The sequence below is a fragment of the Panthera leo genome, chromosome A3 (genome assembly GCF_018350215.1).
Source record: "Panthera leo isolate Ple1 chromosome A3, P.leo_Ple1_pat1.1, whole genome shotgun sequence".
In the NCBI taxonomy this organism is placed as follows: domain Eukaryota; kingdom Metazoa; phylum Chordata; class Mammalia; order Carnivora; family Felidae; genus Panthera; species Panthera leo.
Window position 1 is genome coordinate 51,765,127 of NC_056681.1, and position 13,547 is coordinate 51,778,673.

At 35.7% G+C, this 13,547-nt stretch overlaps 1 protein-coding gene across 8 annotated transcripts in view; it reads right to left on the reverse strand.

Annotated features, from left to right (window-relative positions):
• The window catches only part of CCDC138 (coiled-coil domain containing 138), a 134,313-nt gene that overhangs the window by 55,790 nt on the left and 64,976 nt on the right, over positions 1-13,547 (reverse strand). For all 8 annotated transcript variants that reach the window (XM_042931835.1, XM_042931828.1, XM_042931831.1 and 5 more), the window contains one exon: positions 7,785-7,977. In XM_042931835.1, the coding sequence (XP_042787769.1) occupies positions 7,785-7,977 (193 nt within the window). The remainder of the gene's footprint in view (positions 1-7,784; positions 7,978-13,547) is intronic.

Below are 13,547 nucleotides of genomic sequence, written 5' to 3' on the forward strand. Positions count from 1 at the left end.
TTAAGAGGTTGATATAACACCATTTCAGAACAGCTGTGACCCCAACAAATGTTTTCCTCTTGAAATAACTCACTGGTCTCCTTGTATGTCATGCTTTTCCACAGTTTCAAGCACTGGCTCATACTGTTCCCTTAGGAAAGGTCTTTCTCTTTATTTTCTGCCTATGAAATCCTACACACCCCTGACAGTCCAGTTCAAATGCTAACTGCTTATACTATATCGTCTCCTGATCCCCTCAATCATACCACCAAAAGTAATTTATCATCTCTCTTTTAAACAGAAGCACATTATTTAAACATCTGTGTGGAAATTATAAAATGAAGCAGAATTAAATATTTATAATCTACTTACCCACCAGACTAGTGACTTTGAAAGCACTTACGATTCCATTTTCTTAAAAAAGTGACTTGCACAAGGAAGTCACCAAATTCACTAATTGTGTCATTTCATTCCTATTGCCCTATTTTGAGGTTTTAAGTTAAAATTACTCTTTTTTATAATATATCATGATTGTTTAAAATTTATTTTTTTCAAAAATATAGTTGACATATAATGTTACATTAGTTTCAGCTGTACAAAATAGTTATTTGACATTTAAATACACTACAAAACGCTCACAATGATATTTAGATACCATCTGTCACCAAAGTTATTAAAATATTATGGACTGTATTCCCTATGCTGTACTTTACATTCTCATGACTTATTTTTTTAACTAGAAGTCTGTACCTCTTAGTCCCCTTCACCTGTTTCCTCCATCCCTCTCTGGCAACCACCAATTTGTTTTCTGTAAGTCTGTTTCTGTTTCGTTTATTCATTTATTTAGTTTTTTAGATTCCATGTAGAAGTGAAAACATGTAGTATTTGTCTTTCTCTGACTTGTTTCACTTAGCATAATACCCCTTAGGTCTATCCATGTCACCAAAAATATAAAGATTTCATTGTTTTTTTATGGCTGAGTGATATTCCTCTGTGTGTGCGGTGTGTGTGTGCACGCACGGGCACCACATCCTCCTATCAATTCATGTATCAATGAACACTAAGGTTGCTTCCTTATCTTGGTTATTGCAAATAATGCTGCAGTTAGTAGACAGGAGTGCACATATATTTTCAAACTACTTTTTTTTTTTTTTTTTTTTCAGGTAAATGACCCGAAGTGGAATTGCTGGGTCATATGGTAGTTCTAGTTTTAATTTTTTGAGAAACCTCCACACTGTTTTACATAGTGACTGCATCAATTTACATTCCCAACAACAGCATACCAGGGTTGCCTTTTCTCCACATCCTCACCAACACTTACTATGTCTTGTCTTTTTTTTTAAGTAGGTTTCATGTCCAGTGTGGCGCCCAATGTGGGCTTGAACTCACAACCCTGAGATCAAGACCTGAGCTAAGATACAGTGGGATACTTAACTGACTGAGCCACCCAGGTACCCCACTTGTCTTTTTGATAACAGACATTCTGACTGGTGTGAGATGATATCATCTCACTATGGTTTTGATTTGCATTTCCCTGATGCTGAACATCTTTTCATGTGTCTGTTGACCATGTATATGTCTTCTTTGGAAAAATGTCTGTTCCCGTTCTCAGCCTGCTTTTTAATTGGATTTTTTTTTTTTTTTTTTTTTGGTGTTGAGTTATACTAAGTCCCATATATATTTTGGATATTAATCCCTTATCAGATAGATCATTTGCAAGTATCTTCTCCAGTTCAGAAGGCTATCTTTTCATTCTGTGAATGGTTTCCTTCACTATGCAAAAGCTTTTTAATTTGATGTAGTCTCAATTGTTTGTTTTTGCTTTTGTTACCCTTGCTTGAGGATGCATATTCAAAAACATATTGGTCAGACTATTATCCAGGAGTTTATTCTTTTAGTTTTATGATTTCAGGTCTTACATTTAAGTCTTTAATCCATTCTGAATTTATTTGTTTTATATGGTATAGTAAACTGGTCCAATTTTCCAAGCACCATTCATTGAAGAGACTGTCATTTCCACCATTATATATTCTTGCCTCCTCTGTCACAGATTAATTGACTATGTAAATGTGGGTTTATTTCTGAGCTCTCTATTCTGTTCCATTGATCTGTGTGTCTATTTTTGTGCCAATACCAGTCTGTTTTGATAACAACAGTTTTGTAATCAAGTTTGAAATCTTTTCAGAGTACAGGTCTTTCACCTCTTTGGTTAAGTTTATTCCTAAATATTTTATTGGTTTTGGTGCAACTGCAAATGGGACTGTTTTCTTAATTTCACTTTGTGCTTGTTCATTATTGTGTTGTTGATCTCTGATTCATTTTTATGTCTGTGTTAAGATGTCTTACACTTTTTTTTAATTTTTAATTTCCACATTTTTTTTTGTTTTTACCTCCATTTTTTTCTCAAGTCCAGTGAGTATCTTTATGATCATTACTTTAAATTTTCTATCAGGCATATTACTTACATCCATTTCACTTAGGCCTCTTGCTGTGGTTTAGTCCCGTTCTTTCATTTGAGACATATTTCTCTATCTCCTCATTTTGTCTCTTTGTCTGTTTCTTTGTGTTAGGAAACGCAGCTACTTCTCTTGCTCTTGACGATAACAGTCTTATAAAGAAGAGGTGATATAGTGTCTTGTGTCCCCTGTTCTCCAGGGCCTGGCACTCAGGGAGTGTGTCCTATGTGTGTTGCATGTGCTCTGCTGTTGAGTGTTAGTTTGCTTTTTTTTGTTTTGTTTTGTTTTTTTTTTTTTTTACTTCAGTCCAGTTGTCTGTAGAGACTCTTTGCCTACTGTGTGCAGTGTTTGGTCCCCAGCGGGGGTGGGGAGCATTTTAACGTGTGCAGTGGTTTGCGTGAGAAACGAGACCTGCCCCTGCCACCAGTGGAACTGAGGTCCTTCAGACATGTAGGTTAGGAGATGTGTTGGCAGGGTTTGTACTGGTCTTCTGGGGGGAGGGACTGCAGCAAACTAAGGCAAGTGTGACTCGGAAGAGTGGATCCACCAAAGTGGGAGGCCACAGGCTTGGTGTAACAAGTTAGGTAAAAAGTGTCGGCACTGCACTGGTTTTGGCAGATGGCTGTTTTGTTTTTTTTTTTATGCAGGAGGGAAATGTGCCTGCCAGCTTCTTTGCTCCTGGAGAGGTCTCCCCATGATCCCCGTCTCTCCAAGCCATACTTGAAGATGAGCAAATCACTCTCCCTCCCATCTGCCCCTGGAGTTTTTCAAACTGATGGTTCTATGCTGTTATTTACACCAGCTGTCTGTCCTGCTGTCACGTTAATGGTAGACTCTACTTCCTAATGCCCTCAAGGCTCCCCCAGAGCTGAGATACTGATTTTTAAAATTCCAGGTGTTAAAGGGCACCTGGGTGACTCAGTCAGTTAAGCAGCTGACTCTTGACTTCAGCTCAGGTCATTATCTCAAGGTTCGTGAGTTCAAGCCCCTCAGTGGGCTCTGTGCTGACAGGGCGGAGCCTGCTTGGGATTCTCTCTCTCTCTCTCTCTCTCTCTCTCTCTCTCTCTCTCTCTCTCTCTGCCCCTCCCCAGCTTGTTCTCTCTCTCAAAAAATTAAATTAAACTAAATTAAACTAAATGAAAATGAAAATTATAGGTGGTAAGTCTCACTGGTTGTAAGAAGTCACGAAGTTTGGCCCCTCTTGCTTTCAAAGGCAAATGTAATGGGGATTCATCCTTCCCATTCGTGGGCTCCTCAGTGTGAAAGTCTGTTTTCAACCTTCTCTGTACCACTGGCTCTCTCCCCACCATAGACAGCCATGGTCTGCTTTGCTCCCAGACCATGTCTTTGCCCTTCCTACCTTTTTCAATGTGGCCTCTTTTCTACCTTTAGTTGTGGAGTTTGTTCTGCCAGTCTTCAAATCATTTTATGGGTTATTTACGCTGATGTGTTCTCCAGTTGTATCTAGGGGATGAGGCGAGCTTAGGGTCCCCCTACTCTTCCATCTTCCCAGTCGACCCTCTAATTTTTGACATTTTTATTATTATGTTTCTTGGTGTGGATTCCTTTGGGTTCCTCTTGTTTGAGGTTCTCTGTGCTTCCTAGACCTGGATGTCTATTTCCCGCCCCAGGTTAGGAAAGTTTTCAGCTATTATTTTTTCAAGTAAGTTCTTTATCCCTTTCTCTCTCTTCTCCTTTAGGACCCCTATAATGAAGTTATTAGTATGCTTAATGTTGTCCTAGAGGTCACTTAACCTATCTCACTTTTCTATGGTCTTTTCTCTCTTTGCTGTTCAGCCTGATTTCCACTACTCTGTCTCCCAGATTGAAGAGCCACCCAGGCACCCTGTTCTTCTGCATCCTCTAATCTGCTGTTGACTTCTCTAGTGTGTTTGTTCTCCCAAGTTCAGGAGTCCTCTTTATGACCATTATTTTAAACTCTATCAGGTAGATTATCTATTTTGTTTAGATCTTTTTCTGAGGTTTTGTCTTGTTCTTTCATTTTGAACATATTCCTCTGTCTCCTCATTTTGTCTGTGTTTCTATGCATTAGGTAGATTAGTATATCTCCTGATCTTGAAAGTAATGGCTTTACATAGAAAACATCCTGGAGGGTCCAGAATCACAGTGTACTCTGATCACCAGAACTCAACCCTCAAGCAGTGTATCCTTGTGGGCTATGTGCACCTACCTGTTGTGACTGGGCTGCAAATGCTGTGCCAGTTGGTGGGTTGAGGTGACCACTGAACCAGCTGCCCACCAATGCCCAGCCATGACTACTATGGACGTACTGGTGGGAGGGTCTGGCCCTGGCACAGCTGGATGAGGGGACCAGCTGTCGATTACTGCAGGTGTGCTGGTTGGTGGGGCCAACCACTAGTGTGAAGAAAGGCAGGAGGCGCTTTAAAAATGTGCCTGCTCGGGCAAGTGCTTTGGGATGGGCATGTTCACAGGGGAACACTGGTAGAGAGCAAGCAGTGCCATTAAGGTAGATAGGGAGTGTCAAAAGGCATGCCAGCATCATGCCTTGCTAGACTGAGGAGGGCAATAAAAATGGCACCTGCCAGCACTTTGTTCCTAGAGAAAGTTCCTATAGATCCCTATCCCTCCAAGCACATGCCCTATAATTAGTCAATAAATCTCCTTCACTTATGGCCCAGGTGCTTTTCAAACTGTTTCCCCATGCTTTGTCTACATGAGACTGTGCATGGGCACTTTAAGAGCAGAGTCTCCATTTCCTACAGCCCTCCAGCTCTCCTAGAGTTATGACCCACTGTTTTTCAAAGCCAGACATTATTGGGCTCATCTTCCCAGTGCAGATCCTTACAGTGGGGTGCCCAATGTAGGGCTCGAACCCCTCACTCCTAGAGAGGTCTCTGCACCTGTGATGTCCTTCCTGATTCTTGACCACCACAGCATGTATTTGGTTCTTAAACAGACCATGTCTCTGTCCCTCCTACCCTTCTTGATGTGACTTTTTCCTTGTGTCTTTAGCTGTGGAATAGCTGTTCTCCCTAGTCTTCAGGCCATTTGCAGAAAGAATTGCTCTATATGTAGTTGCAGCTTTGCCGTGTCCCTGAGAGGAGGTAAGCTCAGGATCTTTCTAGTCCTGGACTCTATCAAGGTTGCTTTAAAATCTTCTCAGGCAAGCCATGACCCATGTTGCTGTTTTACTTGTTTTAAATGATCACATTCATTTCAAGTGTTTTTTCACCTTTCCTACCACTTTCTCAACTTAAACTATAGTTGAATTCTCATTGGTATTATTACACTACGTCACTTGGAGTATCTTATAGTTTTTAAAATATTTATAAGGAAGAATAAAAGTCCCTTATTTATGTCATTTAACTTCATCTATAATCTTTATTACCCTGTTCATTCATCCATTATTTACCATATCTTTATGCCCTATTATATTTCACAAAGGGTTTACAGACACCGTACTAGACTTATATCCATATTTTACACTTTTTGTTTTGTTTATATTAATAAGTCTTTTTAAAAAATGTATTATTGCTATTTGTTAGTGATACTCATAGTAGTCATACTACAGCCATAGATAGTCATAGATGGTAATGATAGTTATTGAAAGTCAATAGACTTTGTGAATTTTCTTTGATTTTCTGAAACAAATTCTATCAGGCTGCTATAGCAAATACCACAGACTGTGTAGCTTATATATAACAGATATTTTATTGCTTACAGTTCTGGAGGTGGAGAAATACAACACAAAGTTGCCAGTATGATCACTTTCTGGTGAAGACCCTCTCCCTGGTTCACAGCCTACAACTTCTTTTTCACTGTGTCCTCAACATGATGTAAGGGGCTAAAGAGAGAGATCTCTATGGAGTATCTTTTATAAGGGCACTAATTCCATTCACAAGGGCTCTACCCTCATGATCTAATAAGCACCTCTTAAAGACCCCAACTATTAACAGCATCAACTCTGGGGGTTAGTATTTCACCATATGAATTTCTAGGGGACACAAATATTCAGATCATAGCACATTATATTCAATTTATTTCTTAGCTAGTCTTATTGGATGGCCTTGATTTATAGAGAGTATCCACAAATTTAATAGTTTTTTATTAATAGTTTAAGACTATTAATAGTTTTCTGTATTCCTTTCCAATATTCATTTCTTTCCTTTTTTTTAATGGATCGTTGAAGACTGTCAGCATGTCCAATATTGAATTCCACAGAAGGTGACAGAGAGTACCCATTCTCTCTTGTTTTATCTCTATTGCATTAGTTTTATCAGTGATCATTTTATCAAATGATGTTGTAATGTATGTTGGTATGTGGTGAACTTTATTTTGAGCAAATATACCCTTCTCATAAATGACCTTTCAAACCGTTGCCAATGTGTTTAACTATGAGAACCATAAACATAAGGAAAAAATAATTAAGAAGATAGTTATAGTTTCATATTGTTGTTGTTGTAAAAGTCCATAATCAGGTGTAACTAAATCATACACACTTTCAGATAAAGTAGTAAAATTAAGTTATTGCCATTTCCCACTGAAAAAAAAAAACCCTACACTGAGTTACATAATTTAACAAACAGGAAAGATAAAAGGATGCATACTTAATGTCTGACTATATTGGTATGGCTTACTTTAACAAGAAATCACCTGTTTAGTAATCCAAAAACATAACTCCTTACAGCTATATATCAAAACTATATTTAAAATGGTCAACTTTGATTGAAACATTATTTTTAATCCATTAATTTCCTATTCACTATTATACATCAAGCACTATGCTAGTTGCAGGGGGATACAGTAGTAAACAAGGCAATTTTTCTTCAGTCAACTTACAAACTAGTGTAGGGATTGACAAAATTTTGCTGTAGAGGGCCACATAATAATATAAGCATCTAGGGGGCCATATAGTCTCTGTTGTCAACTACTCACCTCTGTTGTTATAAGACAAAAACAGTCATAGACAACGGGTAAAAAGTGAGCATGCATGTGTTTAAATAAAACTTTATTTACACATCAGGTGGTGGGGCCAGATCTGATCACTAGGCTATAGTCTGCCAACACATGCTCCAGTAAAAAATAACATATTAGGAATTTCAATACTTTATGGTGAATACAATAATATTACCATGGGAACATGATCTAAAAGAATCAACAAAGTCTTCTGGGAGGGGGCAACAATCCAACTGACTAATCCATTTTCTCAAATTTAGCGAATAAAAGCTTACTATAATGTGCCACCATTATAAAATCTCATTCTAAAAATGGAAAACATATTTGACTATGTAAGAGTTGCTTCATTATATAGTATTCTCTTCTACTTGTTTATGAAAAATTATACCATAAGCACATTTGAAAGCTTACCTTGAGTGACTGTTTTGAGAACAATTAAAGTTGATAAAAATCTCAATGGTAAATTGGAGCTCTTAAAGAAAGCAGCTGTCTTTGGTTTATTCTCCACTGAATGGTCTAAAGAATTATCCTGAATTCCCTTAGTTACTACTCCTTTGAATATGTCTTCACCCAGTCTCCTCAATGTTGATGTCATAGTTGAATGCTGTTAAAAATATGTATTATCTTAGTATATTTGTCTATATCCATAATATATTTCAAATACTACAATCAAATATAGAAACAAGAAAAAGTCAGATTTTTTCTAATTAAAAAATGGGTTAGAAATATACAAGATTAAAAAGTAGTAATTTTATAATCAACTTTTAAAAATTATTTCTGATTACTTTTCTAAAAGAATGAGCAGTCTGGAGCACCTGGGTGGCTCAGTCAGTTGAGCGTCCAACTCTTGATTTTGGTTGAGGTCGTGATCTCACAATTCATGAGATAGAGCTCCACACATCAGGCTCCGTGCTGCCAGTGCAGTGCCTGCTTGGGATTCTTTCTCTCCCTTTCTCTCTGCCTATCCTCCCACTCACACACACATGCACTCTCTCTCTCAAAATAAATAAACATTTGAAAATAGAAATAAGCAGTCTACAAGAATTAAGAAATTGGAAATGGTACTTTTCTATGAAAAAAATTAGGAGAACTGAGAATTTGAAAATGTTTAAGAACATAGTATGATATGTTTCTGGCACAGAGAAATCAACTGAGCAGAGAGGTAGACAACTATAGGTTCTTCACTCCTCCAACATTACTGATAAATAGCTTATCGGGTGTGTATCTTACAGTGTTAGCTTATAAAGTGATCATCTAGGGCCTCACTGCTTTACAACTCAGTATGATTATAACCATCACAGTGATTTTGATAACTTTTTTAACAATTGCAGAATAAAATACATGGTTAGAATCATGGATGATTCTCATGGTGAATAAACTAAAGACAATGGGCAAAACAGACATACTGGCATAAAAATATTTCTAAAATAACATAAGCTTTTATGATATTCGACATATATATTAAGAACCAAATAAAGGAAAACCATTTCACACTGCTGCAGATGAGGGTACATACCCACACTTTGAAATAAATATGGGTAACAAGTATTTGTTTAGAATTTCTACATATTAAAATTAAAGAGGTACATGGAGGTTTTATGGGTATCAAAAAACACAATGATTGGGTGGTGAATGGCGTAACAGATGCAATCTAATTTATTTAAATATATGGTCAGTAAATTCTAAATCAAAAAAAGGAACCCTCATACACTGTGGATAGGAATGTAAACTGGTATAGCTACAGTGGAAAATAGTAGGGACGTTTTTCAAAAAATTAAAAATAGAAATACCGTATGATCCAGCAATTCTGCTATCAGTTATTTACCCAAAGAAAACAAAAACATTAACTCAAAAAGGTATGTGCACTCCTCTGTTTATTGCAGCATTATTTATAATAGCCAAGATATGGAAGCAACCTAAGTGTCCATCAACAGACAACTGGATAAAAAAGATGTGGCATACACACACACACACACACACACACACACACACACACAGTCATAAAAACAGATGAGATTTTGTCATTTGTGACAACATGGATAGACCTAGAGAATATTATACTAAGTGAAATAATACTGAGAAACACAAATACCATCTGATTTCATTCATAATGTAGAATCAAAAACAAACAAACAAAAAGAATCAACCTTCAAATACAGAGAACAAATTGATGGTTGCTGGAGGGAAGGACAAAATGGGTAAAGGAAGTGGGAGATATAAACTTCCAGTTATGGAAGGAATAAGTCCTAGGAACAAAAAGCACAGCACTGGAATATAGTCAATGATACTGTAGTAGTGTTATATGGTGACAGTAGGTAGCTAATATTTGTTGTAGAGCATAGAATAATGTATATAAAAGTTGAATCACTATGTTGTATATCCAAAACTAATATAAGACTGTGTGTCAATTGCAGTCAAATGAAAAACAATTTTAAATAAGCTTTTAATAACATTAGGAAAAGATAATACATATATGTTTTAAAACCTTGGTATAAAAATAGGAGAAAATATTAGAAATTCTAGAAGTTTCTTGATGCCTCATATTTCCCAGACTTGCAGCTGAAACAGCTGGCAACCTGGAAACTGCAGACAAAAAAGCCCCAACATAAGCCTGCTCTCTCTAGCCAAAGGGCTAAGAAAAGAGCAGCCTTGCAAGACAAGAAACTTTTAGACAAAACCACAATTCAGCCAAACACCAGAGAAAAATCTGTGGTCCAATATCCACTTAGATGAACAAAATTTCAAGGACAGCCTACACTTTCCAGGAAAGCCTAAAACCAGGCAGTAACAAAGTGTCCAGGAAGGCCATGTGAGGGGTAGTAATGAGGCACTCCCATCCTTCCCAGTTAGGGAGGTATCTCAGTGAAGGCCTAATGGGGAATCAGAACTCCTACTTAAGTTGGCAATAAAGAGGAGCCACCCTGTATTTCCCCTCTGCAAGAGCAGTGTCAAAGCCAGATAAACAGAGATCCAAAGTTTTATAATACCAAAATGTCCAGTTTTCAATAAAAAAATCACTAATCACACCAAGAACCAGGAAGATCTTAAACGGAATGAAAATCAGTAATTGGCAATACCAATAGCACAAAGATGTTAGAATTATCTGACAAACAGGGGCAGTTGGGTGGCTCAGTTGGTTAAATGTCCAACTTCGGCTCAGGTCATGATCTCACGGTTCATGAGTTCAAACCCAGAGTTGGGCTCTATGCTAACAGCTCAAACCCTGGAGCCTGCTTCAGATTTTGTGTCTCCCTCTCTCTACCCCTCCCCTGCTCGTGCGCAGTCTCTCTCTCAAAAAAATAAACATTAAAAATTTTAAAAAAAATTATCTGATATTTTAAAGCAGCTGTGATAAAATTAGTAATTATGCATTTAAAAAAAAGAAAAATAGAAAACTTATCAAAGAAATAGAAATCCTTACCAGAGAAAATATAAAGAACCAAATGCAAATTTTATAACTGAAAATACATTAACCAAAATAAAAAACCAATAGGTTAAACAGCTGAATGGAGAACACAAGGAAATAATTGGTTAACTGGAAAATAAAACAACTGAATTTACCCAATCTGAACAACATAAAAAAAAAACAAAAACAAAAAACAAAAAAAAACTGGAGGGAAAAATAAACAGAAATTAATTCAAGGAACTGAGGAACTAAAACAAAATATTTAACCATCATGTCAATCAGAATCCTGAAAAGAAAAAAAAAAAAAAAATCAGGGGGGACTGAAAAAATATTTGAAGAAATAATGTCTGAAAACTTCCCACATTTGGGGGCAAAAAAAAATCTAGACACTGAAGAAAGTGACCAAACCCCAGAAAGGATAAATCCAAAGTAATCAAGCCAAATTAATCAAATCCAAGATACATCATAGCCAATTTATGAAAACTAAAGAGAAAGAAAAAAATTGAGAGCAGTAACAGAGAAATTAACATATATGAAGAAAACAATTCAAGTAACAGTGGATTTCTTATTGTAAAGCCATGAAAATTGGCTAAAAGAAATTAGCACAACATTTTTCAAGTATTACAAGAAAATAACTATCATCTCAAAACCCCATGCCCAGTGAAAATATCCTTCAGGAATGAAGAGGAAACTAGGACATTCTAAGATGAAGTAAAACTAAAACAATTTATTAACAGCAGACCTCTTCTAAAAGACTGCCTGAAAGAAGTTCTCAATGGTGAAATGAAATAATAAAAGAAGGAACCCTATAATATCTGGAAAGAAGAAAGAACACAGTAAGCAAAAAATATGGGCAAATTCTGAGTTTTATGTTTGACAGTAGAAGCAAAAATAATAACACTGTCTAATGTGATTCTAAATGTATGTAGAAGAAATAGTAGTATTATAGAGGGGGTTAATTAAGGGATGAAAAGGCAAGGTTTCTCTATTTTAGTCAAATTGACAAAATGAAAACACCAGTAGACTATGGTAAATTATTTATATACAATGTGCTACCTAGAAAAACTAATAAAAAAGCTATAAGAAGAGAAATACTCAAAATTCTATAAATGAACCAAAATGGAGTTTTAAAAAATGTTCAAGTAACCCATAGGAAAAAACCCAGAGAAATGGAAAAGAGAAATGAAAACAAACAGTAAACACAAAATAAAGTCAAAAAACTTAAACCCTAACATATCAATAACTACATTAAATATAAGTGGCCTAAATATACCAATTAGAACACAGAACTTGATAAAGTTGAGTAAAAAGAAAATCTAGCTATATGCTATCTATAAAAAACTCATTTCAAATATAACATTACAAGTAGGTCAAAATTAAAAAATAGAAAAGGACATTATAAATCTAAAGAAAGCAGAGTGGTTGGTCATATTAATATCAGAAAATAGATCTCAGAGCAAGGTTAATTACCAGGTACAGAGACATTACATAACGAAAAAAGAGTCAATCCACTAAAAAGACAAAACAAGCTTAAATTTATATGTGCAAAGCAAAAGAGTTGCAAAATATATGAGGCAAAAAAATGATAATACCAAATAGGACAAATATATAAATTCACAATTATAGCTGAAGACTTCACTGAACACTTGATACAACTGGACAGAATATTAACAAGGACCTAAACTAATTCTAAAATACTATCAACCAGTAGAATCAAATCCACATTTATAGAACACTCTACACAACAACAGCAGACTACATATCTTCAGCCAAACAACATCAACAATGCAACCAAACCAGAAAAAACAGAAAGGTAAAAGTGAGATCTATGACAAACTTCTAAATAAATCATGGGTCAAGAGGATGTTTGAAGGGAACTTTTAAAAATACATTAAATTGAAAGTAAATGAAAATGGAACATATCAAAATTTGTGGGATACAGTTAAAGCAGTGCTGAAAGAAAAACAGCACTAAAAATAGCACTATGTTAGAAAAAAAGGGAGTCCCAAATCAATAATCTAAGTTTTTACCTCAGTAACCTAAAAAAGAACAAAATAAATCCAAAGCAAACAGAAAATAGGAAATAATAAAGACGAGATAAAAATGAAAACTATGAAACAAAGAGATAATCCTTTGGGGGAAAAAAAATCAATAAAACAAACAAATTTCTGTCAAGAAAGCCAAAAAAAAGTGACACAGTTATCAATACCAGGAACGAAAGAGAGGGCATCACTACCAACACTGAGAACATCAAAAGGATAAGAGAATATTACGAAAAATTTTACACATATATATTTAACAGCTTAGACAAAATGGGTCATTCAATTCCTTGAAAAGCACACACTTCTATAAATCACTTATATGAATCACCTATTAGAATATCCTTACAACTATTAAGGAACTTGAATCTCCCAAAAAAAGATATATTCAGGCTGAGTTTCATAGAAGAATTCTACCAGATGTCTGAAGAAAAATGAACACTAATTCTATCTAATTTCTTTTAGAAAAGTAAGAGGATGGTACAATTCCCAATAAATTTTATGAACATAGTATGACCCTGATACAAAACCAGACAAAGACAGTATAAAAGAAAACTGTAAATCAATACCCCTAATGAATATAGATAGGAAACTCTTTAACAAAATATCAGGAAACAGAATTCAGCAAATATAAAAAGACCTATACAACATGGCCAAGTGGGGTTTATTTTAGGACCACATGACTAGCTCAGTATTTGAAAGCCATTTGAAAGCCACATTATCAGGTTA